At 36.4% G+C, this 20,422-nt stretch overlaps 1 protein-coding gene across 8 annotated transcripts in view; it reads right to left on the bottom strand.

Moving 5' to 3' along the window:
- VPS13B (vacuolar protein sorting 13 homolog B) overlaps nt 1-20,422 on the bottom strand; it is a 670,010-nt gene that overhangs the window by 126,155 nt on the left and 523,433 nt on the right. For all 8 annotated transcript variants that reach the window (XM_036233309.1, XM_036233311.1, XM_036233312.1 and 5 more), the window contains 3 exons: nt 18,306-18,508; nt 15,763-15,970; nt 15,250-15,434 (listed from right to left, as the gene is read on the bottom strand). In XM_036233309.1, coding sequence (XP_036089202.1) covers nt 15,250-15,434; nt 15,763-15,970; nt 18,306-18,508 — 596 coding nt within the window. The remainder of the gene's footprint in view (nt 1-15,249; nt 15,435-15,762; nt 15,971-18,305; nt 18,509-20,422) is intronic.

The raw sequence follows: 20,422 nt of genomic DNA, 5'->3' as shown, positions 1-20,422 counted from the left end.
AACAGCCAAATGTCCAACAACTAATGACTACTAAGTAGGTAAAACATCATACAGCCACACAATGGAATATTATTTGACAACAAAAAGGAATGAAATGTTGATCCATGATATAATATAGGTGAACTGTGAAAACGGTAAGCTAAATGATAGAAGCCAGGCACAAAAGACGACAAACTATATGATTTCATTCATATGAAATGTCCAGAATAGGTAAATGTATAGAGACGGAAAATATATTAGTGGTTGCTTAGAGCTGGGGAGGGGAGGGTGATAGCTAACGTATACCAGGTCTCTTTTCAACATGATGAAAGTGTTCTGAAATTCATTGTGGGGATGACAGTACAACTCTGTGAATATACGAAGAATCATTAAATTGTACTCTTTAAATGTATGGTATGTGAATTGTATTTCAATAATGCTGCAAAAAAAGTGCTAATAGAATGAGAGAACCAAGATTCTTAACTCCGATTCTGATGTAGCATTTGAAGATGCTGCTATATAACCTGTAAGTTTCTCAAGTTTGAATTTTTTTCTAGCAAGGAGTTGAATGAAAAAATTGGAAGTCATGCATGCTTGAAAATGTATGACATAAATAAAATTTTCAGACCAATGCCTTTATGCAAAAGATGGGTAAAGGGATACAGAATTTGGAGTTTGTAATCAAAACACAGTCTTCTTCCAATATTCAAAATCTAAGACAGAACAAGAAGCAAATTGGCCCCTGGAGATAGTAATTAGAGCAAAGCAGTAATTGCTAACATTTATAAAGCTCTAACTATGTGCTAAACACTGTTCTAGGTGTTTTTGTTTGTTTGTTTGTTCTTTACAACTAGCAATCATTTATTTTGCCCAATAACTCAAAGAGGTATGAACTATTATTAGGACTAATTTACAGGTGAGGAAGCTGAAATATAGGAAAGATAAGTATCTTGCCTGAGGTCACTCAGCAGACCTTGGATCTGGACACAGAAACTAACTCCAGAATCTATGCTCTTAAAAACTGGGCTATATTGCCTGTGTACTTCATTTTTCTCCATCTGTTTGCTATTCTCTTTAATAATATAGCTTTCAAGATAATTTACACTTTACAAACAATGGTTTTTACTGCGACTCTCACGGGGGAAAACGTTTCTATTCATAGGGGGAATAGTTTTCTTATTTAAAGGAGAATAATTCATAAAAAGATTACCATAGATCATTAATTCATATTTACTATCTTTTCTTCTTTTTATACCCCAAACATTTTAAATACTGATTAGTAAACCTCAAACATATTGATTGCTAAATATAGTTCTTTTGATTCCAGAAAGAAACCCTCCCTGCCCCTCTTAATGAAAAAGTATTTAATTGGAAAAGAGAAACAGACTAATAAGATTTCTACCGCCAAATAAAGTGACAGGACAAAAATTACTTCGGCATTTTCCCAGTTTACAAATGTTTTCCATTTACTTTAAAAGCACGTCTTATTGACAGATTCTTTCCCTATCTCTTACTTTTTGGAAGAGCAAGGAACGCTAGCATTTCAATCTATCTATCTATCTATCTATCTATCTATCTATCTATCTATCTACCTACCTACCTACCTACCTACCTATCATCTATCTGTCTGTCTGTCATCTACCTACCTACCTACCTGTATTTCAGAAGTCTCATTGGCTTTTTAAGTTTTTGCTACAAATTCTGCTTCAGCAGACTATTCACCAGTGAATTAGAAAGTGAGTTTTCTGATTACATCACAGACTAAATGATGAATTTCACAAGTAGGCAAGAAGCAGAAGCAGGTCATAGAGCCAGTGAACACAAAGGAGACTGTGGACATAGTTCCTGGGGAGTCACGGCTGTGGTACCAGAAGGACCTGCTAGTTGTCTCCTAATAGCTCTCCTTCCCTTCTTCCTTAGTAAATGAGTCCCAATTTCTCTGCTGACTAAGAGTAGCCATGTGACACAATTCTGGACTCCAGGATGTTGACAGCACACAGTGTGCTCCAAGAAAACCCTTAAAAGAAAAAAGTATGCTTTTTTTTGGTCCCGTCTTCTTTCTATGGTTGGAATGAGTACAAGACATTCAAAGCTTGTGCAGCTGTGGTGGAGGAGCAAGTTCTGGGGACAGCAGCGTGGGAGGCAAGAAGGTACACGGGCCCTCACGACTTTGTAGACTTTTACAGTCCTAGACCTTCTGCCTTCAGACTGTTCTTATGTGTGGCAGGAAAAGAAACTTCTGTTTTGATCAAGCTGCTGTTATTTTATATTTGTTGTCTCTCATATCTGAACACAGTCCTAATTACCACAGGGCTCAGAAGCTCCCTCAGTGTTTCTTGTGTTGAGATGCTTCATCAAAGAATACATAGTTTGTCTTCATATATAATTTACAGGAATCTATAAACTTATTGAAATTACATGTTAAATCTTGTGTGTGTTCATGTACTTTTTAAGATCCTCAGCTTTCTCATAGGGGCAGGATAACACCTCTGCAGAATTGATTTCAGAAGTAGATATAATCTGTATAAAGAGTGTATCATGGTGAATAGTGTCTGGCATAAGAGGCGCTCTTCTTATTTCCAAAATTTTGTAAATAGTCTTATACTTCCCACTGAGCTTAAATCTAGCAGTCACCTATGATTTCTCTTACTTCCTCTCACTAAATTAACATATCAGTTGCTAAGAGCATAGATTCTTTCTCTACAGTGTCTCCTGCATTCATTTATTTTTCTCCATACCCATGACCTTTGTCATCTCTCTGAGACCCCTAACAGGCCAACAGGACTTCTCATTTTTGGTTTCTTCTTACTCCATTCCACATTCTATCAGACTGCTAGATTAATTTACCTAAAGTTCTGGACTGCCAGTGGTTCTCCAGTGCCTATCAACTGAAATAAAAAACTAAATACTCTAAAAGAAGTTAAAGTAAAACAATACAAAATAAAAAATTATAGATTCAAACAAAGCTAGATTTGAGTCCTGGTTTTACTTCCTCACTTGCTTTGTGATCTTGAGAAAATTTTATAACTCCTTAGAACCTGAGTTACCTTAGCACAGAAGTAGAGATAAGAGTACCTACTATACAGGGTTCATAGTGAGGATGGAAAAGACATGATATATAAATGGACAAGTTTGGTGCCTGGTACACATTAGGTGCCCAATAAAATTCTTGACTTTTTTTTTCTTCCATGAAATGAACACAGACTAAAAAACCGTATATACAGATGATCACTTTTCTACTCATCCCTCACTTGATAACTTGTTAGTCAAACCAGATTATCTGCCACCTCTTAGATAAAAGCTCCGTCTTCTCCTATTCAATTCTGAAATTTTGCTTTTATGAATTATTCCTTCACATTCCTCCCCTACTCCGTTTTATCTGTTGAAATCTTACTCAGCCTTCAAAGATTCCCTCGATTGCTATCTCTCCATGGAGCCTCTTCTTGTTATTTCCAGTCAGATATAAACTCTTTTCAAAAGGCACTTTATAAGACATGGAAATAAGTCAAGTGCCCTTTGATAGATGACTGGATAAATAAGATGTGGTATATGTATGTAACGGAATATTACTCAGCCGTAAGATGTGACAACATGGATGGATCTTGAGATAATCATGCTAAGTGGAATAAGTCGGACAGGAAAAGTTGAGAATCATATGATTTCACTCATATGTGAGAAATAAAGCTGAAATTAACAAATGAACAAGACAAACGAACAAAAATTCACAGACACAGACAACAGTTTAGTTGTAACCATAGGTAAAAGGGGGTAGGGACGGAGGTAGATAAGGGTGAAGAGGATCAATTATATGGTGATGGAAGGAAATTTAACTCTGGATGGTCAACACACAGTACAATATACAGATAATGTATTATTGAACTGTATACTTGAAACGTACATAATTTTATTAACCAATGTCACCTTAATAAATTTAATTTAAAAGGCACTTCATAGTTTATATTGCCTTACTTTGGGTATTTGTCACCCCTCCTAAAAGACCATAAGCTCCCTGAGAGCAGAACTAGAGCTCAATCTACTCCTGTATCTCTCATGGCTTTATCCCAGGTCCTTTTATCTGTATTACTGAGTTAATCTCAAAATTCTCAGGTGGAGCTCTTTTCAATATGTTCCTATATCTTTTTTTCATACTTTTACAACACTCTGAAGACAAAATGATTAAAAGTATATTCAGGGAATACTCTATTTTAGGTTCTCCTTCACTGTCCAAAAAAGGAGGCAACGACTTCTGGATGTAAAACACTTGGTAGTCAATCCAGCACTGTTACCCATCATTCAAGACCATTTATCATTGTGTCCTTTGGGTACACAGAACTTTTCTTTTCTTTTATTTCTTAAGAGTCTGGCTCTGCCTCTTACTTCCTCAAAGCTCCCAAGGCTTCTTTTTCTTTTCTGCATTTCAACGAAAATGAACCTCATATCTGGCTTTGAGCACCCCTCCTAAAGATGATGGATAGGAGCGAAGCCATATAAGACACATTAGTACAGCTGCCAGTGGGCAGGAGGTGCTTATAGAATACAAAGGCTCACAATTTTGTGAACATATGTGCAGCTATTAGTGAACCACCCAACACAGCTGAAAAGCAACATCCAAGAACACTTCCTTTCATTCTATCTAAGCTATGTATGAGAGGCAAATCATATTAGATTGCAAGTAACTCTCAGAAGAATTCACTTTCCGTAGTGTCACATGCTAATATCATATAACTTTTGCCTATAAGGCCTGTGTGTTGTAGAATCACAGGAAACTTGTAAAGTCAAGTTTAAAACAGCAAAAGTCTAGTTTTTAGTTTACTGGGTAATATCGGGTATTACTGTTTGACTTGGAACATTTTTCTATGTAATTATGAAATAGAGTAAAATCCACACATCTATCAGGTTTAATAAAGCTTCAGTTCAGTCTGTGGATAAGTATATAAGATAAAATGTTAATAAAGCTTCAGTTCAGTCTGTGGATAAGTATATAAGATAAACACAATTAAATCACTGCTAAGTTATACATATTAAGCAGCACACATTGTAAACTCCATTTCAAAAAGAGAAATTATTTTATATGTAAAGCGCTCAGATATCATTAGAACCGGGATATGTATTTATAGAATCTGTGAGGTTGCTAATGTGCTACATTGTCACTGACCAAGAAAAAAAAAAGGTACTGGTTTTAAGCTCCTTGGGGACAAGAAAATACCTCATATGTATCAGTAACACATAGAAGCTTGCCTAACCTATTTTGAAAGGACACTAGGGGAGGACAATGAGAAGATTTAAAAAGTGATATGAAGCTTTTCTCCAGATGCAGACAGTCTCTGATGTACAGAGAGAAACAGCTTTGCCAGATAACTGCAAAAGGAAAAGCTGGAAAAATCACAGCAAAAATGAGTAAATTTTTTTAGTGAGGCAGTCTTTCTAGAGACCCTCTGCTAGTGGCAATTCTCCCTGCACACCTCAGACCACATATACAAGGCTTCTCTCTTGGAAGAGCAGAACACATGAACTGCGCAGACCTTCAGAGTCAGTCAGACTAGGGAGAAACAGCTAGGAGGGTGAGGCCTGTACTGGCTATGAGTATGGCCAAGCTAGCAGGGTGGAAAAAAAAGAGAAGTAAGAGAGATATGATATAGAACGGATTCTTTCGAGGGTATCTGCAAAGCTCACAATAAGCCCTAATGCCAGCCATGTTGGTGAATGTGATTCCATCTCATGGCTATAACCGAATGGGCCAAGAGCACCTGACAGCAAACTAGTTCAATCAGATGTGGAACTGGACCGGAGGCTGGGCCTGTAAATGTGACTCTGAAAGCTGTGGGAAAACCACCAGGTAGCCTGAGAAGCATGGGGGGAAAAGCCAGCCTGTTAAAAAGGAAGAATAAAGCAAATATGGGGAAAGAAGCAGAGAAAAGTGACAGTGAGGAAATACTCCCCTGGGTTCTTCCATTCCTGGCCCGTCTTTCTAGAGGCCCAGCTGCATTTTGCCTTTGATGTCCAGGACTCCCCACTGTATCTTGATACTAGATTCCTCTACTTTGGGCTAAGCCAGCCTCAGCTTCAGTGGGGTTTCTGCTATCTGCAACCTAGGAGACTATCGCTGACATGCTACCTCTGAGGCCACTCACCGTGTATCTGTGGGAAGACAGCATCTCTTATGATAGCCATTCTGTCACTGAAAGCATACCATTAATCAATCATAAGCAGAGTCAGCAGTCTCAATCATTATGACATTAAGAGATTATAACACAGAAAACATCTTTCTCAGAAAGCAGGGCTTTCTTGGTCTAACACAGTAGAATCCAGGTTCTTTGATCAGTTGATGGGATGATGACAATGATAATCATGATAATGGCTATCATTTATTGAATGTCATAATAATAATTTATCACGTCTAACTAGTTAAGGCACTGTGCCAGTGCTTTATACACATTAGGCCGACTCCTCACAACTCTTTAAGATAGTGAGAGTAGAATTTTGTTTGGAAAGATTTGTGATGCATAGCACAATAGAGATGTCATTTGAGAAAGAGCTGCATGCTGAGAAGGCAGGTAGCCACAAGAGGATACTTAGCATAATGGATTCAGCATGAATCAGGCCATCGGTCTTGCAGTCTCAGAAAATTTCCATGGTGTCCTAGCATTGACTAGACTTAAGAATGCTGAGTCATGCAACAAAGTGCACTAGAGTCTGATATATAAACCAGATACCAAGTTATTAATTTACCAAGAGATGCGTAACTGCCAGGGAGCACGGATACTGACGCAGCCTGAGCAGTGTTATGACACTCTCTACACAGACAGATGGCACTGGGAGCCAAACTGGTAGAAAGGTGTTTGGGTGGTTAGATAATTTGAATGTTTGACGCAGAGATATGACAGCTGCTACATTCATCTCTGTAAAGAGGATTTAACTACCAGGTGAACCAGACACTTGGGTACCATTCCTTTGGATGCTGCCAGGAGGGCTCCTACCAATAAAAGCTTCCATGACCCTCCTAAGTTTCTAGAGCTGATCGGCTCTCTTCCTGAAGGAAACATCCTTTCTTTAGATATCTTAATACCCATTCCATTTTGTACATCTGGGAGTCCTTTTATTTATTTAAGGTTATTTTGTGTATCTTTGGTCTGACTCATTATTTCATGATTTAAGTTTGAAATAAAAAGGTAATTTCATTCTCCTTCTTTCCATATTTCTCAACGAAGTAGCTCACTATCACCCAAATGCACCATCTACAATATTACTATTATCACAATGTTTTACGAACAGAGTAAAGAGCATGGGTTTTGGAGTCAGAAAGACCAGAGATGAAATTCTGGCTCCTCCTCTTTTAAGTTTTACGATTTGAGACCAGTTCATTTCTCTTGGCCTTAGTTTCCCCACTTATAAAGTGGATATAATGCCCATCTCACGAAATAAAGTAGGATTTAATGAGGTTGTGTATGCAAAGCACCTAGCACAGCTCTGGGTGTAAAAGATAGATAATTATAACACATCAGATCAAAAATAATGGATCTCAACCATTTAAATTCTCCTTGGTTTCCAAGTATGCAATTTTTTGTTCATTATTCTTCCAATATAGTTTCACTTGGTTTTTATAATCATATTAGTGTAACTTTAAAAATTAATTTCCCTAACTTTTTAACTAGATAAACAAAAGTGAGATGGGCACAAGTGCCTTGATTTCTTTGGCTTTCTATTTTCCTTCTCCAACAGAAACAAACAAATGACACAGCTTGTTTTGTCTTTTTCTTCTTGTTATTCTTGCGCAGATTGCTTTTAAGGACTCTGGTCATGATTTTTTCATGTAAGAATTTTGCATAAATTCTGAAGCCTAAAAATGACTTTTTAACTAAGAAAGTGTTTTGAAATCACACAGCTTTAGTAACACATTTATTCTTTTCTCCAATTAATTCGATTTACTCTTCAGATGTCTGAATTCCCCAAATTACCTGATTCCTTCTAAATAAATGTATGGATCTATTTTAACATACATTCAGCTCTTCTAGCTCATGAATTTGCATATGCAATTATGTCCTCTCTTTTCAATTATATTATAAACTTTATGAGTAGGGACAGAACCGTCTCTTCATATCTCATTGTCTACACATCGTTGTGCCTTACACTGATATTGAGAAGCTACTCAATAACTGTTTGTTGACGAGAAATGCTATGAAGTAGGAAAAAAAAGAAATAGATATGTTCATTTCATTTGTTAATATCTATTCACATTTCTAAAGGTATAGATCTGAATTTAAGTATCTATTTAATTTTTCTAATGTAAAGTTTTGTGAACCTGTGTTAATTTTTCCCTAAATTACCTAAACATTTTCTTTCATTTTTCTCTGACTTTAACACCAGAAATCTTAGGTATACCCTAGATAGTTCTTGCGTTAGAGAAGCGTCCGACTTTAGCTTTCATATCTTTCCTTTTAATCCATAAACTATGTTATCGATGCCAAACTCAGTTTGCATCTCACTTCTGTAAGTTTGCTTCCCATCTATTTAAGTTGCTTTGGTGACCTCAGTCCCTTTAGTGTTTGTCTTGAAGTGTAATGCTCAAGCTTTACTCTTAAGATCCTTGGGGGAGAGAAGATATTTAGTTTGGCTGATTGTTACATACAAAATGAAGATTTCTAAAAATTGAGTGCAACACATAAATGAAAATAAATCCGAAAACAAGAATAATATCATATTGAGAGAATAAGAACAAACACCATGACAGATCTGTGTGAGAATTAAAATATCCATTACCAATACTACTACAGAGGATGAATTAAAATATTACATTCTGGGAACGCTGTACTTCCAAAATGGGGAGCGTACACAACAGCAGGAGGGAGGAAAACTTGGCATGTGCCAGATACAGTGCCACGAATTTCTTATTTCTAAGCTCACTGAAACCATACAAAACCATCCCTTCTAGGTTGATGGAATTACTCTACCTTACAGATTCTAAATAACCTAGCATGTAAAATTTAACATGACAAAATTATAAACTGATCACAAAATAAGCTCCTTTTGCTTTCTGTGAACATTAATTTCGGCATCTTTATTCAGACCCTGTGGCTAGTTTAATATTATAGACATGCTCCTCAAATAAATTCCATCAAGTCACATGGGGAGCCTGTTTATGAATCTCATTATCAATCACAAAAAGATATGTAAACGGACAAATTTGAGGTGCTATATAAGTGAACTGTATAAGGTCAATTTTTTATGAACTAAATAAATGGTCCTGAAGGAAAAAGTCATCCAAACTTGATTCTGTTTTTAGGACTATACCCAAGGAAATTAACTTATCTTTGTATTTAAGAACTAGACTCTGTCTAGGGGGCAGTGGGCTTAGCAGAATATTCAATGATCTCACCGTGCGCCTGTGTAATTTAATAATGTGAGACTGTGTTTATGGTAGATAATAACACTGAAGTATAACACAATGCATCCTGACATAATTCATTTTGTAAAACCAAAAAGCATCAAGAGCCCCATAAAATAATGATAAACAATGTAATACTTTTGAATAATGCAAAATAGGAACCTGATATTAATGCATTCATTCATTCATTCGAAATATTTATTGAGCATTTCCACTGCAGTGGGTACCATAAAGGACATAATGACAAATTAGATCTGATTATTTCCTTTGAAAACCTACAATCTAGGATGGAGACACGATATGGACACAGTTAAAATGTGAGGAATAAGGTGAGAAATAACATAAAAGTGGTACCATGACATGTTATAGGACTTTAGAGGTAGGTGGTATCATGTTTGAAGCTGGTGTCCAGGAAAAGCTTGTGAAATAGATGGCATGTGAGCTGTCTGCAAGTGTGGACAGGTTTTCAGCAGACAAAGGAGAAATTCAAAAGAAGAGAGAGTGGCATGGAAGTGGGATGTCACGAGCTGGTTTGGGGAATGCGAATAGGTCAGTTGACTGAGCACAGATGATGTGTAAGGAAGTGACAGGCAAAGCGGGCTGGAGGTGGAGAGGCTTTGGAAGGCCCTCGAAGTCAGTCTAGCAGTGTGACAGAATTACTGAAGGTTTTTTCTCAGAGAAATGACACAATCCACCTGTCCTTTAAGAATTGAGCAGGATAGCTTGGAAGGAAGAAAGATTGAAGAATGGAATTCCATTTAGGAAGTTCATTTAGTGGTCTCAGCATTTGCCTTTGAGGGAGAAATAAAGGGAAGGAAATTAACATTTATTAAGAGCTCACCATGTGTAAGGCATGTATTGTTTTAATTATAATGTTTCATTTAACTCTTGTCACAACTCTGAAAGGTAAATAACATTCACTCTGCTGTTCAGCTGAGGAAATTAAGCCTCAAAGAGGTCACTAAGTTCACCGAGCTAGTAAAATAAAAAGGGGAGGGGACCAGGAACCAGTAGTTGAGACTTTAATGTCTACGTTATCTGCACTACAGCATCATGATAAAGGGCCTTCTTCTCATAAGCTCCCTGCAATTCAAGATGGGCAGTACACTATTTTATACGCACCTCTGGTACTCAGAGATAATCACATATTATGGGAGAACGATTGTGACAAAAAAGAAGTTCTCCCTGAAAGCTCTAATTAGGGAGACTCTTCTATCCCAAACAACCATAGAAAGTTCCCTGCTAGACAGAGCTTCTATGAGTGGACACTGTCTAACTCACTATAGCTGAATCCCTCGGACCAAGCCTAGGGCCTGGCACTACAAGTACTCCAGGAAAAACTATTGTATTGAATCAAATCTGCTGTGATTCACACAACATAATTTCTATTCACTACAGAAGTTCCAAGGGAACAAAATAGTTTGGTTGCTTCTAAGATTGTAACCCAGAGTTATTTCCACAGATGAGGCTCTTCCCAACCCTTGGGACAAATTTTACTCATAGCCAGCGAAATGCAGTAAGTCCTCACTTAATACTGTCAACACATTCTTGGAACTGAGGTGAAATAATGTATAATGAAACCAATTTTACCATAGGCTAACTGATATAAACAAGAGTTAAGTTCCTGTGGCATTTTCATCAATGTCACGAGGAAACGTTATTTCAGGACGTGCTGGATGAGGACCGGACCCGGAGCGCAGCAGCCTGGCAACCTGCTGCGAGCCCTGCTCTGTTCTTCCCTCTCAGTTGCTGATTCCAGGTGTTCCTTCTCAGCACTGGGACTGCGCTCTCCCTTTCAGCTTACTGTAGGTGCAACCTGTCTTGCTTAAGCCAGCATTCCTGTCTTTCAACTCTGCCCACATCTCAGTTTCTATCTCTCCAACAGATATGAAATGTGGCAGGACCTCTCTGGTAACCAACTCTTTGCTTGTTGAAACTGGCAAGGCTTCCTTCATGCAGTGCTTTGCTTATGTGCCAAGTCTCCTGTCTAGGCCACTACAACTGCCTCAGACCTCCTGGACTACTCCAGCGGGTCTATAAAGTAATCAGACTCCAGCTCTTTCTGGTCTAGCCTGTGCTTCTGCTTGGGGAAAAGAGTTTGACATCAGTCATCATAGTAGTAGTGGTAGTACTTATACTTATATAGCATTTGCTATGTGCCAAGCATTGTTCTATGTGTTTTACAGATATTAATGCCTATAATCAACACATTATTAATAGCCTCTTTTTATTGATGAAAAAAAAATCAAAAACAAAAAACCTGAAGCTGAGAGATTAAGTTACTTGTTTAAGGTGACACAGTTTGCAAGTGGCAGAGTCAGAATTTGAACTCAAGTCTTCTGGTTATGATTCACCTTTTCAAGCAATGTGTTCTCCTCCCTCTCCCATGACGATGAGAGGATGGAGTACACATCAGCACTTGCTACCTTAAACGCCCTGTTTAATACAACTGGCGTAATACAAGCACTAATAGTTATCAGAGTTATGTTAATAAATATATTAACATTTATCTACAAAGCTGAATCCAAAAATCAGTTAGAAAGAAACTTTTACATGATGCGGAAACTCTGATATATGAGTATTTTCATTTTGACTGAAAATACCACAGATGTTCCGCATTTAGGCAAGTCTAATGATAGCAGGATTCAAAGATAATGCTACTTTATTTAGCAAAAATTACCCAAGAATACTGTTAGAGAATACAATCATGGATATGACCTTGACAGGAGGAAAAACAAATCTGAGGATTTAAAAATCAAAGTAGAATTACTAAAAGAGTAGATCTTAAAAGTTCTCATCACAATAATAAAAAAAAAAAGCAGAGACTGTTGACATCTTGGCAACTGGATAGTTCTGCACAGTCTAGTTCACTTGACAAAATGATGACACATCATTGTCAGTAATTGAGAAGATGAACATCTGACTAAATATATTATAATCAGGAATTTAAAAATACTTAAATAAGAATACAATAATACCTATGTGAGTATGTATCTTGGACCTCTCTAATTTATATTAATACTCTGGTTTGTTAAGTATGCATCAGTCATTAAAAATAATTGGTCAATGGAACAGAATAGAGAGCCCAGAAATAAATCCATGCTATATGCTCACTTAATATATGACAAAGGAGGTAAGAATATAAAATGGGGTAAAGGCAGTCTCTTCAATAAATGGTGCTGGGAAAACTGGACAGATAAAAAAAAAAGCTGGACCACATGCTTACATCATATACAGGAATAGACTCAAAATGGATTAAAGACTTAAATGTAAGATCCCAAACCAGAAAACTTTCAGAAGAAAACATAGGCAGTAAACTCTCTGATATTACTAACAGGAATTTCTTTTCAGATATATCTCCTTGGGGAAGGGAAACAAAAGAAAAAATAAACAAATGGGGCAACATCAAACTAAGAAGTTTTTGTATAGCAAAGGAAACCATCAACGAAACAAAAAGACAACTGACTGGGAAAAGATATTCACTAAGGATACATCTGATAAGGGGTTAATATCCAAAATATACAAAGAACTTACACAATTCTACAACAGAAAAACAAACAATCCAATTAAAAAAATGGGCAGAAGACCTAAACAGATACTTCTCTACAGAGGAAATACAGATGGCTAATAGACATCTGAAAAGATGCTCGAGGTCACTAACCATCAGAGAAATGTGAATTAACACCACAATGAGATATCACCTCACACTTGTCAGAATGGCTATCATCAATAAATCCAAAAACAAGTGTTGGCGAGGATGTGGAGAAAAGGGAACCCTCATACATTGTTGGTAGGATTGCAAATTGGTACAGCCACTATGGAAAACAGTACAGAGGTTTCTCAAAAAATTAAAAATGGATATATCTTTTGACCCAGCAATTGTACTTCTGGGTATTCATCCAAAAAAAACCAAAATGATAATTCGTAAAGATCTATGTACCCCAATATTCATGGCAGAAGAATTTACAATAGCTAAGATATGAAAGCATCCTAAATGCCTATCAACAGATGACTGGATAAAGAAATTATGGTTCATATATACAATGGCATATTACTCAGCCATTAAAAAAGAAATGAAATCCTACCATTTGCAAAGGCATGGATGGACCTAGAGGTTATTATGCTGAGTGAAATAAATCAGACAGAGAAAGATAAATACCATATGATTTCACTTATACGTGGAATCTAAGAAACAAAAAGAACGAACTAATCAAAAGCAGACTCACAACTATAGTGGACAATTTGGTGATGGACAGAGAGAAAGGGGTTTGGGGGGCTGGGAGAATAGCGTGAAGGGTTAAAAAAGTACAAATCCGTAGTTGATAGTTGGTCACGGGGTGGGGAGCACGGCAGAGGGAATGCAGTCAGCATTAATATGATGGCTAGGTGGAGGGCCAGTGGAGGGAGGGAGCAACTGGGGGGATCATTTTATTAACTATATAGATGTCTAACCAATGTACTGTATACTTGAAACTAATTTAAATAAATTTAAAAAAACATAAATGCATCACACAAAAAATTTGGTGAATATCTCTATGTATCAGGGGCGAGATAAGAGATCAAGACATAAAAGAAGCTTATTTTCTAACAGTAGAGATAAAAAGACTATTAACAAGTAAATAAATAAATGAACACGATCATTTTGAATAGCAATAACAGCTATGAAGAAAATAAAACAAAGTAATGTAATACAGAATAAAGAAGTGGTAGTGAGCTATATAGGATATGACATTTGAGCTGGTACCTGACTGACAAAGATGAGGAGCAGTAAAACAGAAATGACTCTGAAGTGGTATGCTCAAGCAGAAAAAGGGGGCCAGTGTGGCTGGATCATAGTGAGAGATGGGGAAACGTGTGAGGCCTAGTCAGAGAAGTAACAAAGGCACATATCATAGGTTCCTGTAGGCCATATCAAGATATGTGAATTTTGTCCTAAGCATTGGAGGAAGCCATAATGCTTTAAGTGAGGGGACTGCTGTGACCTGATCTGCATTTTTAAAAGTCTCTTTAGCTGCTACTTAGAAAATGTATTACAGGAAGTCAAGAATTACAAAGACCAATTAGAAAGCTACGATAGTAGAGAACTTGATGGCAGCCCGGACTCAAGTTGTACCGGTAGAAACAGAGAGGTATAGATGAAACAGGGACATATTTTTGAGGTAGAACTGACAGGACTTGTTGATAAATTGAATGCAGGGAGTTGGGGAGAGAAGCAATCAGGAAGACTCCTAGGTTTTGAGTGGATGGTTGTTATCTAGTAATAAGTGGAAGACTAAGAGAAAAACAAATTTTAGGAGAAATTTAGATTCGTAGGATATTAATAAGTAGAATGATAATGGAGTGATATCCACAACGACATTTACATTAAACTCACGGAACTGACAAGTAACAAACTTTCATGAAATCATACAGAATGTGATCACTGGTTAGACGGTTTCCCTATTAGCCTTCTCAAGCTCCAAGACCATCTTTAGCTCTGGAAATGAAATGAAAACTGAGTCATCCATTCTGACCTTATGTAGATATATTTTATTACATGGAACAGTTCTAGAAATGCTGAACAGTTGTGAGCACATGGTAGGTACTCTAAAAATATGTGGTGCCCTGAATGACACCTTTTTGTCTTAATACAGTTAGTGATCATGTAACCTACCTACAACGGGACCAAGAGTAGAATTGAAAACTCTCAAAATTACCACGCACCAAGAATCAGAATATTATTTCTGCATTTAAAAATGCCGTGTGTGCATGTATGTATATATATGTGTGTACTACTCTCTGACACTAATGATGGAAAAAAACAGATGTGCTCCTCCACACATTTGTCCTAGTGTCTAATCAGCGCTTCCCACAATGTTTTTACTTTAAAATGAATAGTCATTACGTACCTGCAGCATATCACCAAGGTCTGCTGTGCTAATGTCTGGGTCCTCTGTGGTGTTGAAGGGTACAGGAGTTATTCGTACGAGAGTGAGCACTCTAGGTTCTGGGTATCTCCATAACATTGTACCTGGGCTATCTTCGGTTTCATTGTAAAACAAGACTTCATAGACACCAGGCATTTTCAAAGGTTCTGTTAAATAAATGTATAATTGATTGTGTGCTTTTGAAGGGAAACGTCAGTTTATGACAGCAAAATATTAGGAGGATAAAAAAATAGATAAAGAAGCTTGGTTAGTCATTTTTATATAGTTGGAGATAGGAACAAAACAAGAATTTTCCCTTAAGAGAGACTGAAAGGTAATCTACCATTTTTGTGTGGCAGGTATTATGTACTTTTCAAGTGACTGCGTTATTCTTTAGTGAATGTACAGTTAAAACACACACACCCTCTCCCTCTCCCTCGCCCCCTCTGTTTCCCTCCCCCTCCCTCTCCCTCTCTCTGAAGTGTCCCTACTCACCAGCATCTCGTATATACTGAAATAGACCTGTCCGCAGATCATCTGAGCTTTGTTCACTTTTAAACATCTGATTCTTTCCCACAGGAGACGGCACACGTGGCTCTGCTTCCGAAGCTCGCACTTCAAAACTGCCCTCCTCACTGAGGTATCCATTGAGCAATTCATGTAGAAGAACCAAACAGTTCAAATGTTCTTGACCCCAAAAAACCTTTAAAATTACATGAAAAATTTTAGTGGCTTTTAAACACAAACATTTCATGAAGGTGATTAGGTACAATCACGTTTGAATTAATACATGAGTGCAATAATATTCAATTTAATTACCGCTAATAACTAAACTACAATTTCTAAGAAGAAATTGATCTATGGGATGTAATTCTATTACTTGAATAAATATATAAAAACAAGAAAATCAATTACACCATATGAATAATAATTGATTTTAAATGCTGAATTAATGATAAAATTATGTTAAATTGGGGCAAAATTTATTAATTAACTTAGCTAAGAGGGAAAAGAACACCTATCACAATGTGAGAAGGCAATGAATATACTCTATCTAGGCCAAAGTGTTAATAAATAATAAATAACCTTGTAGAATAGCTTCATACATTTTGTCATGAAATTAAATAAACACATTTCAATCATACGGTTCTTTTCTTTGCAGTTTTACTTTTAAGAGAAAAAAAAGAGGGAAGATACTAAATGAATCTGAACTTGGAAGTCCCCCAACTCCTGTGTTTAGTGAGAATGTGCAAACACACAGCATGCCACACTCCCTGAGAACTGGCTGTATAGAAGCTACAGTAGAATGTCAGAACAAAGGTCTTGGTTTTCCTCAAATAGAAAGGATCCAGTTCACTTTTTCTGTGTGTGAAGAATATTAGTCTATAATGGAAGTCTGACCAGTAGGTAAGAATAATTAATGTCAGAGGACTCAAAATTTCAGTAATATTAAGTTTCTCTGAATATATTAAAGACAATAAAACCATTAATTCTAAGAAACCCACATAACACAGAAAAAGAAAAAAGAATATAAAGAAGCAGAATAACCCTATACCTTGTGGCTAAGTTTTAAACCCTAGGGCTTAGGTCCTGCTTTCTGGAACTAAGGCATCTCAGAAATGAAAGTAAGTCTACTTTTGTTCTCATCGGCATTATTTTTATTGGATCTGGAAAAATAGAGATAGGTGAAGTCAAGCTGGGGAGAGAAACAGTGTGCTTCTGCCTTTAAATTATCACGAGATAGTCAGTGAATTTATAATGTAGAGGTAATATAATTTGGTTTTGCTCTTATTGTTTTTAATATGGAGTTACTTTGCTGCCTTGAAAAAAATGGTAACACAATTAATATTCTTGATAAAACAACATAAAACTATATGCTTATTGTTAAATATGTGAAGGTTTCTGATAAATGTGGAGAATCTCCATAGTACAAAGCGATAAGTTATGAGGATTCCCCCACATCTAGCTCTGTCAGGGAGAAAACTGATGAATACATTGAAGCAACACAATTTTTAAATGAAAACAAGAATTCATATGAAATATGCCTCCATTATTGACAAATTAGTCATTTCCATTTTTCTATAATTGTGAATTTCTCAGGCTTTTTGAATTTGTGTCAACTTTGGAGGATATCAACTCACAGAAAGAATACATTCTAGTTTATCTAGTAGAAAATTACCAAGAAATAAGTTGAATACCCTCACACATTCTGTACTTGGCTCTAAACCAAATGCATACAAGGGTGCAAAGTGACTTGTATGTCAAGTGTTAGTCATCAGACATCATAATTTAACCTAAGGAATCTGTCGTTAGAAAGTGGTTCTTATATACTGCCGGTTACACTGTGCTTGAGACAGGTTGACTACTTTGAAATTAGAGAAGTCTACATATTAGAAAAAGTTTAACAACTGAGCAATTCCACTCCTACTCAGATAGTTTAGAGAAATGAAAACATACATCCACGTAAAAACTTGTACATAAATGTTCTTAGCAGCAGAACCCAAACGTCCATCAATTGATGAATGAACAGAATGTCTCATATCCATACAATGGAATTATTATCAGTCATAAAAAAATAACAAAGTATTGGCACCTGCTACAACACGATGAACCTTGAACACACTATGCAAGTGAAAGAACCACTCACATATTTACATGAAATGTCCAGAAGAATCAAATATGCAGAGACAAAATAGATTAGTGGTTGCCTAGGCCTGGCGAGCAGATTAAGGAGTAATGGGGAGCAAATGCTAATGGATACAGGGTGTTGAGGTGCATGGAAATGTTCTTAAATGGGTTGTAGTAATGATCACACAACTCTGTGAATACACTAAGAACCTAGTGAACTGTGTACTCTAATTAAGTGTATTATATGGTATGTGAATTCTATCTCAATGAAGCTGTTAAGTTTAATAAAACAGCAATGTGACAATATCCTTTTTCACCACATCAAGATTTAAAATTTAGTAAAAGAGTTAAAAAAAATGAATAAAGGCTAGTTAAAAACTTATGGGAAAACGGAGCCAACCCCTACAGACCTGCAGCAGACCTCCTCTCAGGTCAACAGACAGCTTCGGTATGGACAGCTCTGGGCCTGGACTGCCACTGTGCTTACACCACTTCGCCTCCAGACTGGCAGTAGCACAACACGGTCCTATCAAAATCCGACTTCTTTCTTTGAGACTTGTTTTAAGGAGAAAATCATTTACGCTGAGCAGAAATGATGACCCAAGAATTACACCTGAAAAAAAAAAGAAATGGAGAGGGGTATAGATTAGAATCCCTCCTCCTCAAAACATAGGTTTAGGCAAGAACCACCTTTTTAAAGAGTATTAATTTGTCTTTTGTCAAAGTCTTCTTTTTCAGTTGGTTTCCACCAGTTTTATGCCATTCAGATAGAATTCTAGTTATGAAGCAGGTATACCTCATTCACATTCCTAACAAAGCAATATTTGCCAAAACATTTTGACTTTTTCCATGTGTGAGCATTTTAAGTTTTATGAGTAGAGACATTTTCATTAAATTGTGCAAGTTTTTCAAACAAATACATTAAGAATAAGAACAGCTGCTTCATTTGTCTATTGTTAACATGATGAGAAAGAGCAATCTTCTGTGATTTCTTACAGTAAAAGTATAGTATATTACTTTGCTAGACACTCAAGTCTTTTTGACTGGCCCATGTTAAAATCAAAACAATCAAAATATATAACATGTGTTTTCTAAAAATTTTAGTTTAATCCAAACTTCACACATCATAACCACTTGAAGTTTACACAGTCTTAAAAACAGATAGTGGCAGGTTAGATTTATGAGAAAAATTATATGCTATAGTTCAAAGTAAATATACCCAGAAAAGGAATACACTTTAAAATGTAGGTTTTCTTTTGAACTTAAACTAGAAGTGTAGATCAAAACCTTTTCATAAAACCAATGGCACACTTTAAGATATTTGGATGCAAAGTTAGAGTGGTGGGTTAACTTTCCCCCAAGCAGCTCATATTCTGAATTGTCATTGTGAATATTGAATTTCACCAGACCACGTTTGAAATGCCCATGGCTTATTTTTCTAATGATATTTGATCCTTAAAAGAGATGAAAGATTAAAAAACACCTTAGGCTGACAGTATACACTTTTCAAAGTACAGTACCCACATTGACTTTTCAATTCTTTGGAGACTTGAAAACAGCATATATGTTCCTATTACAGAAATAAGACACGCAACTTTTAATCCTCCACAGAAGACATCACAACCACAGAAGTGGTAGGGATAAGACTTTTGTCACAAATTATGTTGGTGAAAATTAATCTCTTAAATATTTTCATCAAATTCTTTGTGGCACGAAGACTTTCATTTCATTTACACAATTGTCTTGATTTAAAGCCACACTTTAAGAAAAAAAATAAAACAGGAAAAAAAAAAATAGAATCAGGCCCCAAATACCTAAGAATCAAATATCATCTTTATTAACAGAGTTTAGAACTTGAGTCATAACTTCTTGACTTAAATGTATTACATTTCCTGAAAGAGTTAAGACTTTTTAACAGTAAATATCTGCTAAATGAAACATACTAATTCATTAGTCAGTAATTTGTCGTAGTGGGATTATGAAAATGTAGGCTCAGTTCAGTACAGTCATCCAGCAAATGAGCATTAAGGGAATGTCAGAATTGTATTATCCTTCATTCTCAAATACAGGTATCTTTTTACCTCCAATGAAATACCCAGTTATCTGGTGGTAATCTTAATGTGAATGTCCTATTGGTCCCTCATACACCAACTGTTTAATACCAAAGGCCCCCTAGGTTGCTTATCTTATTTAATGTTTATCATTATATCATCAGGCACCCAGACTGAAAAATCTTGGGGCCCACTTTGAGGGCTCTTACTCTTTTTGGTAGGTTTCTAAGACTTATCAATTTCTGTATTATTCTATCCAACTTCATTATTTTAAAACATCGAGGAAGAGAGACTTTAGTAATCTAAGCGACGGACAGGAAAGAGCACCACATCAGTTTTAAGCTCCACTAGACTGTGATTGTCTTGGAGACAAGGACCATCTTATTCAGCATAGTACTGGGCGCAACAGTAGCCATTCAAACATATCCTACTGAACTGGGCTAACAGTTTAGAATCCAAAGCTATTTTCAGCTGTC

The sequence above is a fragment of the Rousettus aegyptiacus genome, unplaced genomic scaffold, assembly GCF_014176215.1.
Source record: "Rousettus aegyptiacus isolate mRouAeg1 unplaced genomic scaffold, mRouAeg1.p scaffold_m13_p_15, whole genome shotgun sequence".
Lineage (NCBI taxonomy): Eukaryota > Metazoa > Chordata > Mammalia > Chiroptera > Pteropodidae > Rousettus > Rousettus aegyptiacus.
This window is presented reverse-complemented; position numbering and strand designations above follow the sequence as displayed.